We start from the raw sequence: 26,154 nt of genomic DNA, 5'->3' as shown, positions 1-26,154 counted from the left end.
AAAAACTTTCCTGTATGACTTAAACCTCTTGTAAGTCCTCTACCAACCTGTCTAATAAGAAACAATATATAGTTTTTCTTTGTAATTATCCAAAGGAAGTATGTAAACTCTCTTATAAATTGATTTACGGGTAAAGATTACCATAGAGATGCTTTTGCTTAAATATGGCAACCGTACAACTCCAAAAACATAGTACGTCATCTTATCACGAGACTTGGGTCGAGTGTCGGGAGTTGGTTAAAGGTTATTTAAACAACTGCAAGAAGACGCCCACGATCGTATGCAGCTTTGGAAAAGAGTACAACTACGGCAGTGCTGCTGACGTTTGTCTGACGTTATAAAGATCGTGGAGGTAAGGAGAAGTACTATAATTGTAACTATTGAATACACTTGCATTCCCGCTATTATGAGTGTTTTTAGTAGTACCCGTTTTTAATAGTATTATTCAATGTGTACCCACCTTGTGGGTAGGCGAGCCAGGGTGCAGTATTTGAAAAACTTCTTAGAGGCTGAACCTGGATACGGAAAGTAAGAACACCCTTCTAGGGCCCTTTTGAAGTATATCGGGCGACCGCGTGCACCTACGATCACTCCGCGTTGTTAAAACCTAGTCATTTAATAATTCCACGTTACAATAATATAAAAGTGTTTGTAGCATTACCCACTCGGCAGTAAGACTCTATGTCAACCAACATTACGGCTATGCCAGCCAAGGTTTGTGAGTTTAAAACTCGCAAGAAGTAGCACAGTCTCAACACACATAGAACCCAACGGAAGGCTTTTTTGATGGGAATTAGGCGATTGCTTGCAGCCGTATATCAGAATACGATCTTCCTCTGTGATGTTTTTAGCATATTAGTACACAATCTTCCTTTGTGATGTTTCCAATAAGTTATACCTAAATGGCTTCACACAGAGCTACATATCATATATGCTCCTTGTATTAGATTGCATTTTGGACCTTCTTTAACAATCCTTTGATCAAATGTTGCTTCTATAGCTAATTACAGGTGTGGTGTTATGAGCACTTTTAGGCAACAGTGTTTGGAGAGATGTACGCATTTTTAGAAACTTGATTAAATAACTCCATTTATTAAACCCTCTGGAGCTGTGAGATGTTCCAGCCTCATAGGGAATAACAATGAGTGACGGTTTCTTTTATTCAGCATTCCAGCTGGGACTTTCTTCTCATGAATAACCTCAGTAAGAAGATCAATAACACATACAGTCGTCCGTGTTTCTTCTGATGTAAATAAAAGAAATTATATAAAGAAAAGAAAAGACAAGAAACAGGGTAAGTTAAATTCTTGAGATTATAACTAGTAGGTAGTGCCTCCGTACTAGCCCAGATTTTCTCTCTCTAAATGTTAAAATGCTCTCCTTCTTTGAGATAATTTTATGCACAGACATTGTGCTGTTTTAAAATCAAGATGCACGTCTAGGGAGAGGAGGAGCTTTGCGCGCAACCAAGATGGCGGCGTAAGCACAGGGCTCCCGAGACCCTCGCAACCTCCAGCATCTATCCTGAAAATTATCCTGACCACATTAACGGGTTATCGAAGAAGAGCCATAGCTGAGGTGGACACCGTTGTCCAAATTTGAATCGGACGTCGGGAACTGGAATAACAACGATTCGAGTATTGCGGCCTGCCCCTCAGAGCTGCCCGGAGCTCGAGTTGGTATGGTGCCCGGGCAGTAGTTGAACAACAGCGGCCTGAGGAGACACTGACTTGAACTTTCACTTTCATTTTTTAGGCTCCAGTCTGATCCTATCTGAGAGCAAGCCTACTACTAGCAGAAGCTATTTGACGGCTCAGCGATCATAGGTGATGTCCTGACTTCGTATACTGGGCCTGGACGGACTGTGCCCTCTGGTCGCCGCTGATGGTTTGATTGCAGTTCCCGATGCGGCCATTTACTCTTGTTTCCCGCCATTTGGAAGGCCTCCTTGTCCGTGATGGTGACCAAACCTGATGGCGACAAGCAAAAGTCCAAGACCACTCGGCAAGGTGGCTGCACCCAAGCAAACAATATGGATCGATATGCCCAATCTAAAGGATCCCCTGGTGGACCGAGTAGATCACTTGAGGGTACTAAGAAGGGCCCGGCCTCATCGACAGAAGTGACTTTACAAGACTTCATGGGCACCCTTGATGGGATGAAGGCATCCATCGGCCAACAATTTGTGACTCTCGCCCACAAGCTGGACACCGTTTCGATCGATGTTAATTTGATCCGTACGGATCGATCAAAAACTAATGAAAAGGTCAAATCTTTAGATCTGAAAACTTCCAGCCTAACGGGTGATGTGTCTGACTTGCAGACAGAGGTTCGCAACCTGCGGACCTCTAATGATCTTTTCGCCCGCCGGTTGGAGGACTTTGAAAGTAGGGCCCGGCGTAACAACGTACGCATTACTGGGGCCCCGGAAAAATCAGAGGATCTGGCGGCTGATCTTTATGTGGAAGATCTTATCACCAAACACCTCGCTCCTAAGGGTCTGAGCAAGTTCTTCGCGGTTGAACGAGCCCACAGAGTACCTGGTGGTAAACCGAAGTTGGGTGCCCCGCCGAGACCTCTCATCGCCAGAATCTTTAACTTCCGGGATAGAGACGCTATCCTGCAGGCCTCAAGGATAAGTGGACCCACGAAATACAAAAATACCTCTGTAAGTTTCTTCCCGGACTTTACACAGGCAGTCCAAAAGCAAAGACTTGGATTTCTGGCCGTCAAACGACGACTGAGGGAGATGGAACTGAAATACGCAATGCTTTTTCCAGCAAGGCTGCACGTTGAATTCGAGGAACGAACATATTTTTTTGATCGTCCAGAGATGGCGGGAGACTGGCTCGACACTTTGCCACACCAACATGGCCGGGAGGAACATTCTGGAGGAGCGGAAAGCGGCCCGACGGAGCAGGAATAGGAGCATGGTTTTCTGGATCCTGAACTTTACTGATAACCCTAACTATGGTTCGATGACTTTTACTGTATGATTTGATGTGTCATACCAGGGGGTGGTGGGGCGATTGGTGGACTCTTTCCTCCTCTGGGGTTTCTTTTTGTAGACTAGTTGGATATCAGGGCAACAGGCACACTGCAAGTTGGGGTGGATATTTAGTCTTACGCAGGGGTGCAGGGTGGGGGAATTTGTAACAGGTTTCTGGTTCGAGGGTGGGGGGTGTTCAAGTGGGTGTGTTTTGGTTCAGTGCAAGGCAATATATTGTTCTATCATTTGATTTGGATGCTGAGTTCCGAGGAGGGATGGATCTGCTTTCACTTCTGGGATAGGGGGTAGGGGATTGAGACTAATGAGTTGGAATGTGAATGGGTTGGGGGACAGGATAAAACGAGGGGTTGTGTTACAATTGTTAAAGCGACTTTCCCCTGATGTGGTATTTTTGCAGTAAACACATTTGATCGGTAACACCTGTCATACCATGAACCGGAGAGGGTATCGCCTGGTTGCCCATGCGGGGTTCTCCTCTGGATTCAGAGGGGTGGGTATCCTAGTTAGGAATTCTCTTCCCTTAGAAATAGATGCAACAGTCCTGGATGATAGGGGGCGCTACGTAGCTCTTACTGGACGGTGGGAGGGTAGAACTATATCCTTGATCTCTGTTTACGTTCCCCCGGGTCGACAGTCGATGACTTTTGCTGACCTGGGGCGAGTAGTATTTGGACTTCCTGAGGGGACTCTGGTCACGGGCGGAGATTTTAACTCGGTTGTCTCTGGCAGGGAGGATCGACACCCACCCAGGGACCTCACAGGGTCACAGAATTGGCTTAGTGTCTTTATAGACTCACTGGGGTTGGTGGACTGTTGGAGACTGCTGCACCCGGCCCAAAATCAATACACTTTCCACTCGGGTGCACACGGTATCCTTTCCAGTATTGATTACATTCTGATGCCAGCTGCGCAGGACCCCTCCGTTACTGAGGTTCGACATCTAGCTCGGGGAATATCCGACCACTCTCCACTGTGGCTTCGGATAGAGTGCGTGTAAGTGCGGAGGGGCGGGAAGCCCCAATTAATCCGTGGTATCTCCGTAATCCTAAAACCCGCGCGGGGTCGGTCAAATCCCTTGACCAGTATTTTGTTGAGAATCTGGGATCGGTGTCTTCTGCAGTGTCGCTCTGGGAAGCTTTTAAGACGGTCATCCGAGGTCAGGCATTGTCATTGATTGCTGGTGCGAAGAAGAGTAGGAATGAGGAGGTAGTTAGACTCGAGACAGAGATCACCAAGCTGTAGCGTGATCTGGAATTGGGCGTCACCCGTGAGAAGATGCATGTTCTGCGTCTTAAACAACTTGACTACAGGGCGTTGGTTACGGATGCCGCGAAAGTCATGGGCAGGGAGCAGCAGGGTCGATTGTATGATGTCGGTGATAAAGCTGGCAAACTGATAGCATGTTTAGATAAAAAAGAGAGGGTTGTCGTGTGGTTCCTGTGATTGAGAGAGTGAATGGTATGCGTGTGACTGAACCTGAGGAGATCGTCCAGAGTTTTGCGGAACATTTCCAGGAAGTGTATTCCCCCGTATCTAATAAGCCGGAGGAAGACTCTGATAGAGAGTTGCTGGATGCCGTAATAACCGCGGATGAGGTGGCTCTCGCTATTCGCTCCATTCGTTCGGGGAAGGCGATGGGCCCTAATGGTCTCCCCATTGAACTTTATAAACTGCGCTCCGATAAAATGGCGCCATATCTTCGTGACATGTTCTTGGAATCGCAAGATAGTGGTTCCCTCCCCCATGATCAGCGTCTTTCGACCATAGTGGTGATTCATAAGGAAGGGAAGCCAAGGGACCGCTGCGCCTCTTATAGGCCTATATCACTCCTTAACGCGGAACCCAAGATTCTTGCTAAATTATTGGCCAATCGTATAATAAAGGTGATTAGTGACTTGATTCATACAGACCAATCCGGTTTCATTCCCGCATCGGAACACAGCCCTGAATCTGCGACGTTTGCATGGTGTTCTCGCGAGGACTTCGTCATTATGTGAGCCGGCCATCTTGGCCTCCTTGGATGCCACAATGGCTTTTGATACTGTGGAGTGGCCGTATTTGTGGGCCGTACTTGCCAAGTTTGGCTTTGGTCCTGGCTTCATTAGCCGGGTCAGGCTCCTCTATGAGGACCAGTTGGCGCAGGTTGTGGTGAATGGTCGGGTCTCTGAGCCTTTCGTTCTCGGAAGGGGTACAAGACAGGGTTGTCCATTGTCTCCACTCTTATTTGCCCTTGCTCTTGAGCCCCTTGCTGCCTGGATTAGATGGGAACCGTTGATGAAGGATATTCAGTGGGCCCTAGACCTCGAAGATCGTATATCGCTTTACGCGGACGATATACTGTTGTACCTGACGTCGCCCCGGAAGTCGTTAATTGTTTTGTTCGATGTCCTCACCTTTTTTGGTAGGAATTCAGGCCTAGTCATCAACTGGACTAAATCTTACTTATACATCCTCTCGGGAGATATCCCTCTTTTGCCACGCAATTGTCCCATCCAAGTTACACAGACGGGCTTTAAGTATCTTGGGGTTTATGTATTGTTGAACCCGGCTGCCCGATATGAACAGAATATGCTCCGACCACTAAACCGGTTGAAACTGGACGTGGTGCGCTGGCGCAAGCTGCCGCAAGCTGCCGCTTTCGCCGCTCTGCCGTGCAGCGTTTTTTTGTTTTTTTTTGGAAGACCTTTATTGTTCAAACGTTCACGTTACACAGCTTCTGGCCTACAACCCCTGGGCCGGCCGCCATCGTATTGTCATGCTTGTTGTTGGACTCGTTACACAGCCTTTTAGCCGCCATCCCGGGGGCGCGGCGGCAGTTCACTGTCACCCCTGTGGGTGTGTCTTTATCTCCACACGAATCATAGAGGTCTAGTTTTCATTTTTTTTAACCTTAAACAAGTAAACCAACTAGTAGTTACCACTTTCGGTCCCTAGTGTCTCTAGCAATGTGTACTGCGCCCCTGTTTAGGCCTAAATTATCTCCCGTGTGTCTTGGACGCTTGCCCAGTGTTCCTAGTCCACTTCGGACCCACCCTTCATGGTCGGCGCCCTCTCCGTTGCCACCCCCGTCATGTGTCCCTCCCCCACCTCTCCCTCGCTTTGTGTCTACCGTCCCTCTTGAGTTAGGTGTCCTGATCCCCCTTCCCTGTATTCTAACTAGTCTTCTTCGCCTTCCTCGTCTGAGGTCAGTGGGTCGTCCTCCTCCAGAGGTTCGCAGATGTCCCCCCTGAACGTGTTCTAAGGGAGCCATATCTTGTTCCACTTACCCGGGCAAGCCCTAACTGTGTATACCGTTCTTTCTACTAACATGACCCTGTCCATGTTCGCACACCATTGTGTTAGTGTCGGGGTGTTCTCCGCCCCCCATTTCTGCGCTATGTCCCGTTTGGCGACTATCATACCCAATGTGGACCATTGCTGCCCGTGTCTGGTGAGGTCTGTGGGTTCCCATATTTTGAGTAGGCATTTCCGAGGTTCGGGAGTCAGGGACACTCCCAAAGTCTGCGAAATAGTCCTCATGACCTGTCTCCAAAACTCTTGAATGCGGGCGCATTCCCATAGGGTGTGAAACAGTGTCCCGTCCTCCCCGCACCCTCGCAGACAATATGGGTTTTGTGTTCTATGGATTGCGAAGAGCAACGTTCGTGTATAGTACACCCTATGCAAGATCTTGAGTTGCACAAGGCGGAATCACGCCGATATGCCCACTTCTTTGGGTGCCGCCAACGCTTCGTTCCATTCCGACTCGTCCATATCCCCTACCTCCTCCACCCATTTGGCTTTCAGTGCTATGGTTGGGTCTGTTAGATTATTCACTAGTTTGCGATACGTGAGGAAGGTTGCCCGCTCCTGCATAAAGTCTGTAAGCAGTCGGTCCTCCATGGGCGATGCTTCTGGGACTGTCGTGCCACTGGGAATGGCGGTCAGTAAGGCATGTCTCACCTGTATATACCTATACAGTTCCGTGGGCCCCATCTCATACTGCTGTAGCAGTTGGTCGAAAGGGATCACTGTGTCCCTTTCCCACAAGTCTCCTACCGTGGACAGACCTATGGTGTCCCATGACGTGAATCCCTTACTACTCCTCAGGTTGCCCAGGGCCTTCGTGTCCCATAGAGGGGTCAGTCTCGTGATTTTCCCTTTCCACCCCAGTTTCGCTTGTGCCTTATGCCACAGCGACACAGTTAGCTTCGTGGGCCCGACGAGTGTACGCACCTTCCTCTGGTCATAGAGTGGGGTCAAGATGTTGTTGGTACCCAACTGCATTCTGTCCGCCCGGTATGCCGGGTCGTCCTGAGGTACATGCAGCCACTGGTTTATGGATTTCAATTGGGCGGCCCAGTAGTAGAGTTGCAGGTTTGGTAGCGCAATCCCTCCGTCATACCACCCCCTATGCAGTTTAGCCTGAGCTATCCTTGCCGGGCGGTTATTCCACATGAGACCTGCAATTATGGCGGATACCTTCCCGAAGTATCTATTGTCGACCGGGTATGGGGTATTTTCCAGGATGTACAGGAACCGGGGCAGTGCCATCATCTTGTAGAGTGCCGCTCTACCCAACATTGTCAGCGGCAGCGTCGCCCAGAATTTGACATCCTGTTTCAGGCGTTCAAGTGGCGGCGACAGGTTCTTTTGGAAGAATTCCGCTGGGTCCTTCGTAACATGGACTCCCAGGTATCGGAAGGAGGATCCAGCCATTTTGAGAGGGCACGTGTCTCCCAGTTCAGGGGTTGGGCCTTGTAGTACATACAATTCTGACTTGCTCCAGTTCAAGGTATACCCCGACACTCTACCCTGTTCGTCACACAGCTTCAGCAGTGCCGGTACACCCCGCTCTGGTTCCGATAGGTACACCAGCATGTCATCTGCGTACAGTGACAGGCGGTCTTCCCATCTCTCCGCCCAGACAATTCCTTTCAGTAATGGGGTGGAGCGGATCTGGGCCGCTAAGGGTTCCAACGCAATTGCGAAAAGTAGTGGTGAGAGCGGGCAGCCTTGACGGGTGCCTCGCCCTAAGTGGAACGTCCGGGAAATATGGCCGTTTGCTACCACGTGTGCTAGTGGCTCGGTATAAAGCAGACGAATCCAGGCCACGAATTTCGGGCCGATACCCATTCGCTCTAGGACTTCAAACAGGTACTCCCACTCCACCATGTCGAATGCCATTTTAGCGTCCAACGCCAGGATCACCGCCTTCTCGGTCAGCGTGTCTGCTCTGGCCAGTACGTTATGCACCCTACGCAAGTTGAGGGCGGTATGCCTATGGGGCATAAAGCCTGACTGGTCCGGGTGTATGAGGTGGGGTAGGAAGGCCATCAACCGGGTGGCGAGGAGTTTAGCCAAAATTTTAATCTCGGCATTGAGCAGGGAGATAGGGCGTAATGACCCGCACTCCCCCGGCTCTTTACCGGGCTTGGGGATTGCAACTATGGTTGCCACCCTCTGGTCCATCGGAAGTGTGGCTTTTTCCAGGCTATCTTTATACATAGCCAGCAGGGGCCCACTAAGTCTGTCTGACGCTGACTGGTACCATTCTATTGGGATACCATTTGGCCCGGCCGCCTTACCCGGCTTGACGTCGTGGATCGCCCTTTGGACCTCCTCCATCGTGATATCCGCCTCTAGTTCAGCCCCTTCCTCTGGTGTGAGCGTGGGTATGGGGATATTCTCCAGTGCTGCTCTTGCCATTGCTGCTGACACCCTATTGTCTGGCGTATATACCCCTTCAAAATATTCAGCTAACGTCTCCACTATTTCTTCCGGGCACGTGCATATCCGCCCATGTTTGTCGCGAATACTCTGTATCCCCCTAGCACTACCTCCTCTCCTGTCGAGCCATGCCAGCATTTTCCCTGCCTTATCCCCTATGTCATATATTCTATGGGCCGTGTCTGTGATCTGGGACACCGTTTGCAGCTTATCATGTTCCCTAAGCAATTGTTGGTTCAGGATGACTGTCTGGGCGGTCGCTGGCGTGGGGTCTGCTTCGTGTGCCACCGTCGCTGCCTGTAGTGCCAGTTCCAATTCCGACCGTTCACGATGTTTCTCTCTTGTGTGCCCCGTTATAGTGGCTATGGCCTGGCCTCGCAACACCGTCTTGTATGCTTCCCATAGGGTTGCAGGTGACCGTACAGACTCAGTGTTTTCCCTAAAATAGTGGGACGTCGTTGTTTTAAGTGTTTTACTAATCTTGGGAATTTTGAGGTATGATGCGTGTATTGGGTATATTCTCTTACGTGTCCGTGCCTGCGTGGAGAGCTCGAGAGTGATCGGGGAATGGTCAGATATCCCTCTAGGGTGTATGTCAGCAGCGTCAATGTTTTGTATTCCACCTCCCAGTGCCATGAAGTAATCGATTTGTGTCAGTCTATTGTGCACCGCTGAGTGATAGGTGTATTGCCTTGCTGCAGGGTGTGTGTATCGCCATATGTCGATCAGTCCCAGTGCCGTCATGAACCTTTGCATCTGAGAGGGACTCCGCGGTTGTGGCAACGCCGGTACCCTATCTACAGTGGGATCAAGTACTGCATTGAAGTCTCCCCCAATTATTATGTCCCCCTCAGGTAGGTCCAACAGGAATTTGCCCAATGCTGGTAGTATGGTCGAGTGTAGTGCCGGAGGGACATATACTGAAACCACATTCAGGAGTCTCCCCTCCCATTGGCCCTGGAGTGCCGTGAAACACCCCAGCGTGTCTACCTTGGTACTGAGTGTAATGAACTGTGCTGACTTCTTCAGTAGTATGCCCGTGCCCCTTGAACCTGTGGAGAATTCTGAATGCACCTCCATCTTGTATCCCTTTCTGTCAAGTGCCTTTGTCGCGGACCCCGTAAGGTGCGTCTCCTGGAGGAGCACCAAGGCCGGTCCCAACCTCTTGACCGCATTCAACACCAACCCCCGTTTGATCTTGTCCCCCAACCCACGCACATTCCTTGACATGAGCTTGAGCGGCGTTACCCGAGTTCGTAGCGTCCCCTCCTCAGCTACCCTTGCTTGTGTGTCTTGCATCATGTAACTTGCAAAGTATATTGTGGTACTCGGGTCCCTGTCTCAGGGTGCGCCCGCATAGTGTCTGACCCAGGTTGTGCATTTGTACAGGTTTATCGCTAGACCTTGCTCGTGGAACTACTAAAACATGTAAACAACCCCAACCCTCCACCCCCCTCCCTGCCTCCCTGCTGTACGGACTCGCAACCGCCCGCCTCCCAAACTTAGCAGAGTGCTTGACCCATCCCTTTAACAGTGTACTTGCGCGCTGGGGTGGAGAATCTTCCAGAGCAGGCGACTCCCCTGCCCTCCTGTGAGCCCTCCAGGCCCAGTGTCCAGGCTTGTCCTCCCGTCAGAGGTTGTCGTAACGGGCATCTGAGCGGCGCCTTTCGTAGATTCAGCATTCCACCCCTCCTGCAGCTCCCTGATTGTCCAGCGTCGGTGAGCCACTACCCCCGTCTCTTCCAGATGTCTGCGATTCAGGGGGCCTATCGTGTCTGTGAGTCCGATCCTGTCTTTTCGTGCGATGGGAATGGCCCGTAGTTCTCCAGCCCTCCAACCAGTCTTGTGCCGCCTCTGGCGTCTCAAAGAACCAGACCTTGTCCTCTGCCACCACTCGGAGTCTTGCCGGGAAAATCATAGAGTAGGGCACCTCCTTCGCCCTTAACGCCTTCTTTACCTCTAAGAAAGTCTTCCTTCTGCGTGCCACCTCTGCTGTGTAATCCGGGAAGAAGGCGATGGTCGAGTTCTGGATACGAATAGGAGGGGATACCCTTGCCGCCTGCAAGAGGGCGTCCCGATCCCGGAAGTTGAAGAGTCTCGCTAGGATAGGCCTAGGGGTTGCCCCGGGCTTGGGCGTTCCACCAGGCACTCTGTGGGCCCTTTCCACCGAAAAGAAGTGTGAGAGGCCCTTTGGCTGCAGGTGTGTCTTGATCAAATCCTCCACAAAGAGGTCCATTGCCCCTTTTCCTTCTGATTCCGGAACTCCTAGGATTCGGACGTTGTTCCTCCTCGAGCGCCCTTCCTGATCGTCCATCTTGTCTCTGAGGAATTTATTTTCGGCCGCCATCTTTTCCACTGCAACTTGTAGGTCTGAGACGTCTTCCACCAGGGATTTCGTTACCACCTCAACTTGTTTTACTCTTTCGGTCATCTTTTGGAGGTCTGCTCTGATTAAGGTAACTTCCGTTGCTGTAGAGCCCACCGTGGTTTGTACCTGCGCCAGGGCACGCATCACATCCTCCAGCGTCTCCTTCTTCGTGCCATCCCCTTCCTGGGACTTGCCCGTCGAGTTACGAGAGTCCACTTGTGGTGAGGTGTTTTTATCATAGGCGAATTTGTCCAGCCTCGCCTGTGCGGAGTTGTGTTTGGGCCCTCTTCCCGCCATGTTCTTTCTTGCGTCTGCCCCACTCCTGGTTCGTAGGGCCGCCGTACCTTCGGGTTCCGTCCGCCAGGTGCGGGCGATCTATCCCCTCTCAGCCTCCGGGAGTCCAATTGGCCGCAGTTCTCTCGTGACCACCGTTTGCCAGTCCCGCTTTATGGGGTAGTCGTCAGGCTTCGAGCGTCTCTCCCGCTGCCGGCGGTGCGCGTGCCCGGCTGTGGTCCTTCCACCACCGTATGCTACACTGTCTCTCAGTCATGGCTGCGAGGTGTGCGGTGACCCTTCAGGAAGACCCGGCACTGTCGCAATTCACTTGCTAGTAGTGTTATCGCTGTACAGGCCCCTCTGCCCCGTCCTCTCACGTTAGTCCCTACGCACTCCTTAGCCCCGTCGGCTGCCGGCTGGATAATCCGCTCCTACCCACCACTGCCCTTAGATGTTGGCACCCACAGTGTTCCTGGAGCGTGGTGGGGTTCCGACTAGGCGAGCATCAGTAGTTGGGGATGGCAGCGTGTGTCGTGCACTGGTAATCACAGCCCTGGGCCGACCCCGGCCCTCGATTCTCGCCAGGGGGGCCCCTTGCATTCGCCGCCTCCTTCTTGCCACCGGCCTCCGCGTTTCTTGTTCGGGGGGTGGGGGTGGGGGGGGGGAGTGGGGGGACCCAGTGCTGCCCCTCACGTCACCGGCGCTCTGCCACTCGGGCGCCCGGCTCACCTTCCTCCTCCACCGGGAGCCCGGGCCTCGTGGGCGTCTCGGCCTTAGTCCTGGGCTACACTTGGCTCCTGGCGTGGCGCTGATACGTCTGTCTTGTCTGGTGCTGTCTGCAAGTGCGCCGCCGCCACCTCCGTTTTCAATGGCGCTCCAAGTTTCTGGTCGCCGGCCACTTCCTGTGTCCGAGTCCCGCCGCCTCCTAACTTCCGCCCGGGTCTCTGTCGTAGGGCAGTCCGCTGCTGTCTTTCACGCACAGGCCTCACCGCGCCGGATTTCTCTCTTCCTGTCACAGGTGGTCGCCGGCTCTCTGGACGCCTCTGCGGGATTCCGCCCGGTCCTAGACCCGGTCAGCCCCACTGGAGTGTAGAATTAGCCGGATCAGTGCATCGGATTTACTGGGGGTATCGCCTCACTCACGGAGCTCTTCTGCTAAGCTGCCACCATGCTCGGCTGCTAGCCACGCCCCCCCCCGTGCAGCGCTTTTAAAGATGATGTAGTTGCCACGCTTTCTATATGCTCTTCAGAACACCTTTGATATAATTCCCGCTAGCTATTTTCGGACTATTGAGGGTCTCCAGAGGAAGTTGATCTGGGATGGGCGTTCGCGTATCACCCTCGCCAAGCTGACGCTTCCATGGTATGATGGTGGTATCGGTCTCCCTGACATCAAACGGTATTACTTGACGTCTCAATTGGGGGCCATTAATCATGGCATGTATGGTCCCGAATTGAACCCTGCTTTGCAATGGACAGGTGGCGGTTCAAGGGGGGCAATTAATATAGAGTGCTTTATTCAGATGGAGGGAGGCTCTCTGGGCCCACAAAGAGTGCGGTACGGGTATGGCACTGCGCAAACAATGCTATGGGTTGGAAAGATCGACTGACCCGAGCGACCCCGCTTTTTGCTTCCTAGAAGCTGGGTAACTTGTGGAAAACTAAAGGATTTGAGAAATGGGATATGATCGGTATCAGTAAGATGAGTGGCCTCTGGGTAAAAGGCAAGTTTAAAACTTTTGAGGAATTGAAAGCCGAGTTCCAACTTAGTGACAGGGAATATTTTCGATATGCTCAGTCCGTCATGCCTTGCATTCGGTTTTTACTGAGAGTGCGGATATTCCGGAGTCCTCTCCAATTGAGGATAGAATACTGGATGGTCATGTTCCAGATAGTACTATCTCTTTGATCTATAAAAAACTGACCAATGGTAGGACTGACCTGTTGGTGGTCCTCCGGGACGTATGGACCAGAGACTGTCTTGGATTAGACGATGAGGATTGGCAGTCCGCGATCTCTTCTCCCAAGGAGGTCGCGATTCCGGCCCGTCTCCGGTTGGTGCAACTTAAAATCCTGCATAGAGTCTATGTGACTGGCCCTTGCTTGATTAGAATGGGTTATTCAGAAGATGGTCTTTGTAAGCGTGGTTGTGGGCTGCTCTGGACGTTTCTGCATATAATTTGGGAGTGTCCTGCAGTAGCTGCGTTTTGGACTGGGATACACAGTAAAATGGAGGAGGCTGCCGGTGTTGCTCTACTGCCCGAAGCTAGACGTTGTCTCCTGAATATTTGGGAACCAACTGACTATAATGTTGCGCAGACGCAGTGGGCAACCCTGGGAAATATGGTGGCTAAGAGAGACATAGCGCAGTTGTGGGGTTCCCAGAGGCCGCCCACGGTCGAGGCTTGGATGGAAAACATGGATTGGTGCATGTTTAGGGAGAAGACAGTCTATGTGGCACGGGGGCGACCCAGGAAATGGGGTAAGATTTGGGGGCATTGGAACACTTACCATGGAGAGATTTGCACTCCTCCTCTTATGGAGGTCCCTGAAGTTCCACTTTCATCCTGACCTGCCATTCCTTGTAATGTAATATATATAACTGGTCTGGAGCTCATTTCCCCCCTGCTTCCTTCCCCTAATATGATTTGTATACCTTATTGTATGGTCTTTTTTGTTCCGCCTTCCTCATTCGCACTGATATCCTGTTGTATTGTGTTTATTGCCTTGTTTGTTTCTTTTTTCTTTTTTTTTTACTTTCAATAAAAAGATTTATAAAAATAAAAAAGATGCACGTCTAGAGACTATACGCCTAGCTGTGGGACTTGAAACCATTCCCCCACTGGTTTGATAACACCAGGTAAACCCACAGGGAAAAAAACTAGCCTGTGTGCATGGAAGCATCATTACATCACCAATCTTTCTTCTTCAGCACTTATGAGAGCTAATAAAAACTTTGTTTGTCTATTACAATTTTTTTGGGTGACTTTCTCCTCTTCTTTGATGAGACACGATTTTCAAATCTTTCTGACAGGTGATCTTATGGTTTTGGTCTTTGGCCAACTGCAGAATGCTTTAAAAAAAATAAAAAAATCTTACATAGCACTGAATATAAAAGATGATAACTTTAGGAGTATAGTTCACACAACAGTTCAGCAAATGCATGATAACCTCAGGATAGAGAGGTGAGAAAAATATGGGTCTTAAAATTTATGTAGAATGATAATCTAATGACTGCCAACACCCAACAAATACAGCTGTTTATCACCCCACAGATCAATCTCTCTGGCTTGTTTGAGATTCTTTTTCGGATATATATTTGTCCTGAAGAAGGTGGTTTGGCCACCGAAACGCGCGTAGGCCAACATAGTACCCATGAGGAGTGGCCCCTGAGAGGCAATACCATCATACACAACTGCTGTTTAAGATCTTCCAGTTATTGAAGCAATCCCTTTCCGGACAATGTGGGAGACCCCTCATAGGGTGGAATCTCTTCTTTCCTTTTATTATGAATGAGAGTGTATGAAAGTAGTGTGACTGATAAGCGTGAGTCTGTGTGTGGGGTGATATTATTGTTTATGCAATGAATTGTATTTTGCCTTTTCTAAGAAGCAACAAATTGTATAGATAATGTTATATGTATTAATGTATGATTTTGTATAACCAATGTTTATATAAAAAAGAAAAGAAAAATAATTTCTATAAAAAATATATAAAATGGTTTTGTGTATATATGAAAGAAAAAACTTTTTGGATAAAAATACAACAACATTATCAATATACAGAGATACAAAATAATGGATTAATAAAAATCTCTGACAATTTGTGATGTTTTGTACAGTGATGTTGGATAGTAGGCAATTTTAAACCTAAAAGGTGGCATTAAAGAAATATAGGTTAGATAAGAGGTCTTGCTGGTTGTTAGCTCTTGTTTTTTCCCCCCTCCTTTTGGACCTAGAAGTAATTAAGGGGGGGCCTTTTTGTATCTTTAGGAATGTGCAGTATGTCATAGTGGTCGGTATTTCTCAATTACAACTGGCATTAGGGTTACCATCCTTTCCAAAAACAATTTCTTATTGCTTTCTGTCTTATATTGGGCTCCTTACTTGTTGTATGCTGCCTCTTCAGCTTATCCTTAAACCTAGACTCTTTACTAGTTACCTGTTTATTTTTGAGATATACCTTCCTGTTGTCATAATAAACATAATGTAACAGATATAGAGTGCACCTTTACCCACAAGGAGGACTCCTGACATAATTGAGAGTTGCAGATGTGTATTGTTACCCAACTCAACTGTACCCATTTCGGACGAAGATTAGAATTCTGCATGGATCCATCAGAATTTGAGCCTGTGACCATAGCGCCAAAACCACCCTCTGGAGTCAAAGCATCAACCAGGGGAATTGTAATTAATCAGGGGAATTATAAGCGTGATACTCACCGGTGAAGGTCTCAAGGCGCTGAAGGGGGGTCCGGTCTGTTTAGCCGAAGAACCAGGTCTTGAGAGTCTTACTGAAGGTGTTCAGGGAGGGTGCGCATCTGATGTCTGCCGGTAGTTCGTTCCAGGTCTTGGCTGCAATGTGAGAGAAGGATCTTCCGCCTGCTCTGTGGATGCGCGGGGTTTCAACCAGTGCGCGGTTGGAAGATCGGAGGCTTCTTTTGGGTACGTGGAAGTTGATTCTGTCGTTGAGGTATTTGGGTCCATTGTTGTGTAGGCATTTGTGGCCGTGGGTGAGGATTTTGAAGGTGAATCTTTTCTCCACTGGGAGCCAGTGGAGTCTTTGTAGGTGTTAGCTGATGTGTTCTTGATGGGGGATGCCGAGGACGAGTCAGGCCGCGGTGTTCTGTATGGTCTGGAGTTTGCAGAGTAGGGAATTGTTGCAGCTTAAGTCCACTGATTCGCCAGACCCAGCACAGGCCTTTTCTTTGTCACACTCTCCTGGTCCTTTTGATTTCTCATTTGGTTCTTCCATCCTTACAGCCCATTCTACTTATTCTTCTCAGGTTTCTGAATTCCATCTCTCTTACTAGCCATGCTGCCTCTCAAAATTCTCAATATGATCACTTTCTAAAATAGTTTTATTCTCATAGGCTTTTTGGCAGTCTTCTGCTCAACAATGAACACTGTACCTTAATTTTTTTACCATTTCAAAAATGTGTATATTTATTGCATACTTTTTGTACTGCACTTTGGTGTAAAGTACTGAGCAAATGAAAAGAAAATGGTACTGACACCCATCGTTATATTAAAGTCAACACTATGGGATCCAGATGGACACTAAAGGTGTGTTTCTTGACCTCTTTTTTAAGCCTTCTGGGGTAAATGTAAAACAAAATGAGAAGCGGACAGTGTGTTCCTCTACTTGAAATATGTAGTTAAAACAAAATAGATTAACTTTTTTTGTAATAAAGTGTAAGAAAAGACACTCAGAGATAGCCACACATTCATGCGCATAAATGCATGGGTGGTCATTTTAAAATGTTTTTACTGAAGAAAAATTAAAAAAAATCTACGACAGCTGTCCGTGCCTGCTGACACAAGGGTAGGCATCTCTGAATGGTTTTAAAGCTCTTTTAAAGATGGATGCCACTCGCAGTCCCCAGGCGAGATATAGTGAGCTGCAGTTGGTAGTAGGGGCCAAGTAGGAGTGTCTGTGCAGCTACAGGGCCCTGCAAATTTTATTAAAATAAGGAAAGGAAGGTTTTTTGAAAACAAAGAACACATTAGCCCACCAGTGGCTTATACTGGAGGAGGCTACTTTTTAAGTTAATATGCACTTTGCGCACAAGGCTTAATCCTGTAACTCCCAGAGAGGGGAGCCAAGGGCTTAAGTCAGGTTACCCTTTACCGGATGCTGTATAGTGTCTGGAAGGTGGAAGCCAAATCTAAAAATCAGACAACACACCAATGGATAAAGAGGGCTGACTGAAAGCCCTGTATATATGTATGTACTGTTAATGGGTTTTTTCGGGAAAATCTAAAGGTCTTGGCTAATGCCAGACCTAGAAATGTCTAGAATAGACCTGTTCAGATTTTTCTGCCAATTCAATTTTACGGACTTAGACTACAGCGATAAGTGATTTAAACTTACCAAGAGAAATCAAAGCCTGGTGGATTTCATTCATCACATTCTTGTAAAGTTCCTTCTGCCATTCTTGTAAAAGCTTCCACTCCTCTTCAGAGAAATAGGCAGCGACATCATGCAATGTAACCTGTGTTGCGAAGAGCAAAGTAGACAGAATAAACTGAAGAGCTGCGGTAAAGCAATACATATTTGGTATGAGGTTTCCCATGGCAGTCAGAAACCCTTTTATTGTGTCAAGCATATGTTAATTCAAACCTCAAAATATTTGTATTAAAATATAAGCTATCTAATATCAATCAATCCTTATCTTTCACAGCAGTACAACGCTGGGCCATCATCGGTGTATGGGTTTATTTTGAGTGGTTACACAAACACAAAAACAAAAAATTATTTTTTTTCTTAAGTATGGCAATAATACAAAATATTAAAATAATGGGATCGTATATACATATAAGTTATTGTCGTAGATGGTGCTTTCTGCACATTTAATTGATTCTTAAGTGACTGTCCTCCCTTATGAAAAGTGTCCCAAGCCTGCTGTCTATGGATCCTGACAACATGGTTTTGGCGTTTTTTTGTGTGATGATGCTATGTGTGGGGTTCCAGTGTACAGTGCATAGGGTTGTTTTTTGTTTCATGCTTGGTTCAGTGTCAAAAAGATTACTGTAAGGACGGGGTAAATATAAGTGTTCAGGTTTGTATGGTGCTACTACTATTCATACACTGAACTTCTTCAAGTATGCACTGTAACAGGAGCATGACAGCAACTGCTTATGCTGATTCAGTGCTGGTTTTGGCATGCCCGGGTTTTCGGAAGTGTACCTTTCCTATGTTATAAATGGTGCTGTGCACAGAAGTTGCGGCTACTTAATGTTAATGTTAAAGCTGGTCTTTTATAGCGCACGGCTACTCCTTGGAGTGTCCCGGCGCTTTGACAAAAACCCGAGAAAAGAGACCGGGGCAAATGCTGGGCAAAAAACAAAAGGAAATTACTGGGAAAAAAGCCATGTCTTCAGCTCCTTCCTAAAAACCAGGAAATTACCGATTTTCCTAAGAGAGACGGGCAGAGAATTCCAACATCTCTGTGCCAAGCATCGAAAGGAGCGTCCTCCAATTCTAGCCCGCCTGATGGAAGGAACATAGGCCATAGCCAAGGAAGCCGATCTCAGAATTCTGAAAGGGACATAGAAGGTCAGGCGCTTCCTTATATATCTGGCCCCTATCTAGTGAAGCGCTTTAAAAGAAAGGGTGAGTGCCTTAAAAGTAATCCTACTTGCGACAGGTAGCCAGTGGAGTTTTTTAAGCAACTCCGATGCGCTCACTCTTCGCTGAAGGCCATAAATGGCCCTTGCGGCGGAGTTTTACACCATCTGGAGGCACGACACAAGAAATTTTGGCAATCCCAAGTAGAGCACATTCGCATAATCTAGGCGTGAGCCTATCAATGCCTGCACAGTAATCTTTCTATGCTCAAGAGACAGGATAGGGAGGAATTTCCTCAACATTTTCAGGATGCCAAAACATTTCCCCGAAAGCTCCCGAATCTGAGGCCCAAAAGAAAGACCATCATCAATCTGAAACCCGAGATTTTTTGCTTTGGAAGAGGAATCTGCCGGAGGGTACATGTCCGGAGGCCACCAGGCCTTCCACCTAGGATCAGGAGAGCAGCCCAAAAAATTATCGGAATTGCATTTAAGACTGTGCTGCTTAAACCAGTCAAAGACCGCCCCCAAACAGCTTCTGATCCGTGTGCCATCAAAGTCAAAGCCCTTCGAGCAAGTAAAAAGAAGGTGGGTGTCATCAGCGTAGGATACGATCTGGGCACCAAACGACTCCGCCACCGCCGCCAGAGAGGCCATATAGATGTAAAAGGGTGGGGCTTAGAATAGAGCCCTGAGGCACCCCCACCTCCAGCGGCGGCATAACGGCGGAGAAAGGTGGTGCCCAGACCGTTTGCCGGCGGCCGGCCAGAAATGACTCAAACCAGTTCAACACCGTTCCGCGTACTCCGATCTCCCAGAGTCTTAAAAGGAGACCGTCATGGGGAACGGTGTCGAATGCCGCTGACAAGTCCAGCATAACTAAAATGGCCCTTCCTCCAGTGTCTAATACCTCCCTGATGGCATCAGTAACTTCAAGAAGAGCGGTCTCCGTACTCATGTTGGTCCAAAAACCTGACTGAGTATCGTGAAGAATATCATTACTCTCAATGAAGTTAGATAGGGAGGTATGCACATGCTTCTCTACCACCTTAGCCAAGGCTGGGAGAAGGGAAATCGGCCTATAGTTAGCATGAACTAATGGGTCCAGGTTGGGCTTCTTAATAAGCGGCAGGATCAAGGCATGTTTCCAGGCCTGGGGGACTACTCCCGTGCTCAAAGACATATTGAGCACCGGGTTAAGCAAGGAGTTTATAGCAGGGGCTACTCTACCAAGACACTTAGCGGGGCAAGGATCCTGTGGAGAGCCAGACTTAAGCTTGATAAGAAGATCTAGTGAGGCAGAAAGAGACATAGGTGGAAACTCGGACAGGGAAGGGCCTTCCAATACTAAAGAAGGAGATCGAAGAAGACTCACCACAGGTGCAAGTACTAAACTAAGGGGGGGAAAAGTGTCTTGAATAGTTTTAATTTTAGTGGCAAAAAGAGTGCAAGTTGACAGATCCAGGCTTCAGTATGGGAGTGAGATGGCAAAATCGCGATGGGGGAAATGAAATCTTTCACAATGCGGAATATTTCTTTACTCGTGTTCGCTGCATCCTCTATCCTTTTGTCAAAATAGGCTTTTTTCTCAGCCATAATATGGCGGTGATAAAGCCTAGTAGATTCCCTATGTTTATACTTGTCTCTGGGATCGTACCGGCGGCGCCAGGCCCTTTCTGCTTTTTTACACTCTCTGCACAACTCACAGAGAACGGGAGTGAACCACGGGGCAGAGGCGCACCTACTAGCTTTACTGGAAATAACCTTGGGGGCTAACTCCTCAAATCTATCGACAAGCCACCTATGTAGCAGATCCAGGTCCTCCTCTAAATTGCCCTTCAGTAGACAAGGGTGTGCAGAAAGAGCAGATACCAACATTTCAGAGGACACCCAGTGAAATGCCCGTGCAGTCCCTCTAGAGCCTTCCAATGGCCTTGAAGAGGTAGAAATAACAGGGGAGATAGAAACATTGATTAAATAATGGTCAGACCATAGGACAGGAATCGGGGGGGGGGGGGTATTAATCGAAATTGTAGATAAAACTTGATCAAGAGTGTGCCCTTTATTGTGCGTGGGAGTAAAAATATGGGGTAGTAGACCTAAAGGAGCTGTAATGTCCCACAGCTTAACAACATCAGCGTCACTCCCTACATCCATATGCAAATTAAAATCTCCCAACAATATACAGTGTTCTGATTTTCAACACAATACCAAGAGAACAGCCTGCAGTTCCTCAAAAAAGAGGCCTGTGGGTCCCGGTGGCCTGTATATTAAGAGCCCAACACAAGCTTGATGGGGAGAGAGAGAGAGGGTAAAGCCCAGGGACTCACATCCCGAAATATTTTCAGTAGGGAGAATTGCGCAAGAAAAGCGCTTATCAACTGCCAGAGCGACCCCACCACCTCTGCCTATGGCTCTATCCTTTCTGACGATGACATAGTCAGTGGGAATGGCAGTCATTAAGTCAGGGTCAGAGCTTTCCCCCAACCAGGTCTCAGTTAGAAAAAGGCATACTGGCTTATACTCCGTCAGCAGATTGTAAATATCCAACGAATGCCTGCTGAGAGACCTGGTATTGAGCAGGGAGTAAGGATTGTGAATCGGCAGAGTTGCGGGGGATAGCACATGGGAGACGGTAATACGCCATCCTCAGCCGGGGCAGCCCTTTTTCAACAACCGCCTACCCGAGAAAACGCAGCAGCAGTAGCAACCTCATTCCGCAAGGAAAGGAGCTCCGCAGAGGTATAACAGCGCATAGTAGCAGAAAGAGAGAAAGCGACCAAAGAAAAAAAAGCCCACGTCCGCACCCGTCCGCATCCGGGACGCTGACGGGCAAAGAACGGCCTTACCTTAGGCGCTCCTTTGGCGCGGGATGGGCGCGTCCGAACAGCTCGTCCGCTGCGCGGAGGGAAACGCCTCTAAACTTATAGTCGCGCAGGGGGAGTGGAAGGAGAGCCGCACCGCTGGTCCACCGACCGGCGTGCTAAAGTCCTCCCAAGATGGCCACTGCTCCTATCCCACAATACCCAGCGGCACCTCGTATGCCGGACTACAGTAAGAATGGGAGAAATGGGAGAAAAGACAGGTCCCCCCCACTGTGCTGTTGCCACCCAACACGAGCGGGGAAAGACCAGAAACAAAGTAAAAAGAAAAGCGTAGAGAATACACCCGGCTTTCCGCCTCCGGTGCAGAAACTGAAAGGTATCAGTGGGAAATAAAGGGTCAGGGAGGCAGAAGGCACAAACCTGTCCACAAATGTATTAGCACTCCGCAGTCAGCGCTGCTAGCGCTTTCAATCAGCACAGTGGTTCCGAGAGCAGCACTAGGGCAAAACGGTAACACGCACTAGCATTCAGCACGAGCAAATAATTAAAATAAACACAACGCGGTAGTAATCAGCACGCAGTGCAAGTAAAAGATTAATTTGTTTTTATATAAAAGTGCCACAGCACATCTAGTCCCAGAACTCCGCCTCGAAGTTCTACGTGGTACGATTCTGGCATCTGGCATCTTAACAAGGGTTTTTGGGCTCTGCCCCCTTTGCTTTCACTCCACAGGATGGGACATTGCCAAGATGTAAGCAAACTCTCTAAATCTGCTTAAAAAATGCACACACCTCTTGCTTGGGGCCGTGGCTGCTGTTGCTGTGATGAGTCATGACACGCTGCCAGTGACGCTGATGTACTCCCTAACCTGCTGCCCGTGGGTGGGCCATGAGTCTACAGTATTTGCCAGACTGACGCCTGTGAGGTCATCAGCTCTGCAAAGACATACTCTTAAGGGACAGTCTCCCCTGATGACATAGGGGTAAAATTAGCACCAGGCTTTTTAGACTGAAGCCCTGTAGCGCTGGGGTTTTACGTCAATCAGGGAGTGGAGAGCATGGCTACCCCACCCTTTCCCAACTTGTCATAGGGGGTAGTTTTCACGAGGGTCCTGCCTGTGTCGAGTTGGGAAAGGCTGGGGTAGAGCCAGCAAAGTTTGTCATCAGGACTTTTGAAGACACTTTGCAGACTCAAGGTGTCTGCCTCTCGCACTGTAGTTAATGCAGGACTGTGTGTACACCATAATTTGCCCTCCGGTGTCTGTATTTCACTGGCACTGGCAGCCAGGAGCTGAGAAGCAGGCAAGGTGGTACGCACTGCAGGTGCAGTGTCTATGTCGGCGTCACCTTGAAGCTTTCCTGCAGCCCCGACGGTTCTCCACAGCCCCAACCCTGTGAGTGAGCCTCCACCAAGCAAGGTCAGGTAAGTGAAACAAGCATTTGCAGTGCAATAGGTCTCGCATTTATGCGAGTTTAAGCTATTGGCATTGTAAATGACAATGCCTTTTATTTATGTTTTAAAAAACATACAGGAATAAAAGGCATTGTTATTTGCAATGTTAATAGCTCAAACTCGTGTAAATGGGAGACCTATTGCATTGCAAATGCTTGTTAGATTAGTGAGGAGAAACGCTCCCTTTCAGCCCGCGTGGCAAATTAATAAAATTAATTGACAAGCACAGCCGCTAAAGTGAAAGCGGACTGCGCTCCAAAAAAAAAAAAAAATAGTGCTTACCGACTTATGAACAACACAAGTAAAAGATCCAGTCCTCATGGGAGTTAACAAAAGGCGACAGGGCGGTAACAAGGAGGGACTGACAAGCCTCATTATCAATCGGAAGCCAGCATTTACCAAGGACAACAACACCAGCGAATCAAAAATATGGGAGGAGAGTAGGCGAGGCTTCAACAGCATACTCGACTACTGCATGCTCGCAGAGTGAGCACCGCATGTGCGCTGCAAAGCTCGGCTTGCCCTAAAAACTGCAGCATTGGCTTGTCGCCATAACTAATTCAGGTCTACTTCATTAGGCATAAGCTATTCAACAAGGCATACATTGTAATACAATCACATACCTTCTGTAAATAAAATGATGTAGTTAAGCAAATTAACATGTAGGAGAAGCCAAAGACCCTTTCCAGAGTGCTGTAGTGTAGTTCCTATATCCCTAATAGGCTCTGCGCATTGAAATAACATACACTATAGATTTGACATAGGACTGAGGTCAGTATGTCTCTATCGAGTATATTAAACTTAATTGTGTGTGTGCCAGCTAACTCAGAGGTCACTAGAAAGGTTCTCGAATAAACAAGAAGGGATTAGTCTCTGACAACCGCATAAACATGACAAATTTGTTCTCCCAAGAATCGAAACAATATCTTCAGAGTCGTGGAAACAATAGATAACTATTTCACTCAGTCAATCGTGCATGTTTCGTTTCTACAAAGTTGCACAGAAATAGTGAGCCATGCGTTTCAATAAAACCCCAGTATACCTAACCTAAGTCTAGTACGAGGGAAGTAGTAGGTGCTGTTTTAGCTAAGTTTAGTTTTGCCAAGAATCTGCAAAAGGTTTCTCTAGATTCTAATCAACTCCATACCTTAGAATGAGAGAGGTTGGTATCTCTTTCTTGGGATTTGACTTCCTATCACCCGCATGGGGATTCAGAAACAATGGAGCTGGATTCTCGGCAGGAGGATGACAGCAACTGGTCAGTGCGTCAGCTGGGGAGTTGGCTTCCTTCCGGACTTGCTGTGGCGAGCTGCGTCGTGCAAGTAGGTAATCGAACTGCACCGAACAACACCGTGCTTTGCCATAGCAAGTGAAGGTATATTTATAACTTGAAGGTGTTTAGGAATGCCAGTATTGACGTAAAAGTCGGGCATATGAACGTCATGAATGATCCCCTAAGGAATAGATGTTCATGCATAATAAATGAGTTCTTGGAGAAATCAATATCCAGGCAAGGGGAAGTCCCTACAGCTTAATAGTCTGGTTTTCCAAGAAATCGTTGTGACGTAGATGAACGGATGGAAGTAGCCATGCGTGTATTTTGGTAGCATGGACTATGCCTAAATAAGGATTGGATTTCTATGCCTATATAAGGCATAGAAATTGTACCTATATAAGGGCATGAATCGGGAAAAATTCATACGGAATCTAAATCAACACACAACAGTGCACCTAACAGTTTTCTGGGGATCACATTTGGTAGGCGACGCCTATGATGTCAAGACTGGATTTAAATGGCACGGCACAAAAATAAATGCCCCATTCTAGAATGAAACTATAGAAAAGGGGCTGTTGGCTGTAAAGAAAGCTTACTGGGATGCAATCATCTTCACCAATTCCAACAGCTCCGCCTACATAAGTTTGGGTGTTATGCTTTGGAACTCGTCAAATTCGTCCCTCAATTGCTCCCTTGGGAGTCCTTTAAACAGTTTGTTTAGAATCTGCACTCACAAGAACCACAAGATGAGGGAGCAATTAAAACGTATTTGCAAAATTGTGATACACATTTACATGCTACTTGCCTAGAAGAAAAGGGACCTTAAGCAATCCGTTTAGGCGCCAGAGGTTAAGAAAGCAGTAAAGGAGGACAGTGGGCATGTCTGCTTTGCTGGATTGATTCAATGTGTTGTTTTACATTACCTACATTTCGTATTTTGTGGATCTAATAACTACACTTTTTAAATTCATTGACAATCAGACATCACCCTTACGATGCAAAAGACAGACATATCTTTGATAAGTCCACGAAGGACACAAAATGATGTTCAGCGTAAAGGCTGCTAGCACCTGCTAAGGTTGCCAAACAATTTTACAAAGGTCCTAGAAAACAGACTGATATCATGCATGCCAGACTTAGTAGACCCTGACCACATGGGAAGTGTTCAGAACTAACAGGGGAGAGACAATGTTCAAAGTATTGTCCACTTGGCTGAAAAAGCCAGATGCACGAAAATACCTGCAGGTTTGGTAAAACAGGATTCCTATAAAGGTTTTTTACTGGGTCAATTGGAAATATATGAAGCTATTCATACGTCACATAAGATTTGGTCTGAACAGGTCTGGCTAGGCATTGGCCAACTATAGAAATCCAGATGCAAGAGTCAGAGTTAATAGTATTCCTTCAAGTTCATTTATGATACGGTGTGGCACAAGGCAAGGGTGTCCCGTCGCCTCCAATTTTCAACCTAGCAGTTGAGCCCTTTAAAATCCCAGTGAATATTTACCAGCAGTGCTTGCTATACAAAATGAATCTGAGATACTCCCTGGGTTTAGCATAAATCAGAACTACTAAATCTCATTCTATCGAAATAAGAAATCAACCAACCAACAAAAATATGCCCCGTTTAGATAGGCTGCTAAATCACGTATTTAGGACTCTATATCACTAGATGTGTAGAAACTTGGCGCAGAGCAAATTTGCTGAGTTGCAGAAACAGATCAAAATGGATCTGAACAAGGAAACTCCCTTTATATAGCTTGAATTGCCAGGATCAATGTTCTGAAAATGAATGGCTAGGCATCAGTTTTGCACTCGTTTCAGACCTTTCTTGCCCCTAATGGGTGCTTAGATTTCACCGATAGACAGGGAAAGGGCTAAAGTGAGCGCAAAGCTAATAAAAACCCAACAAGAGAAATATTGATTGGGCTGCCCGACACTTTAGCCAA

The 26,154-nt window shown here is 47.9% G+C and overlaps 1 protein-coding gene across 3 annotated transcripts in view; it reads right to left on the bottom strand.

Moving 5' to 3' along the window:
• Positions 1 to 26,154, bottom strand: part of LOC147708584 (uncharacterized) — a 111,678-nt gene that overhangs the window by 61,424 nt on the left and 24,100 nt on the right. For all 3 annotated transcript variants that reach the window (XM_086927257.1, XM_086927258.1, XM_086927256.1), the window contains exon 2: positions 17,457 to 17,577. In XM_086927257.1, the coding sequence (XP_086783383.1) occupies positions 17,457 to 17,577 (121 nt within the window). The remainder of the gene's footprint in view (positions 1 to 17,456; positions 17,578 to 26,154) is intronic.

This window comes from Lissotriton vulgaris, chromosome 6, assembly GCF_964263255.1.
Source record: "Lissotriton vulgaris chromosome 6, aLisVul1.2, whole genome shotgun sequence".
NCBI classification, from domain to species: domain Eukaryota; kingdom Metazoa; phylum Chordata; class Amphibia; order Caudata; family Salamandridae; genus Lissotriton; species Lissotriton vulgaris.
Note: the sequence above shows the minus strand (reverse complement) of the source record. Positions and strands in the feature narration are given on the sequence as shown.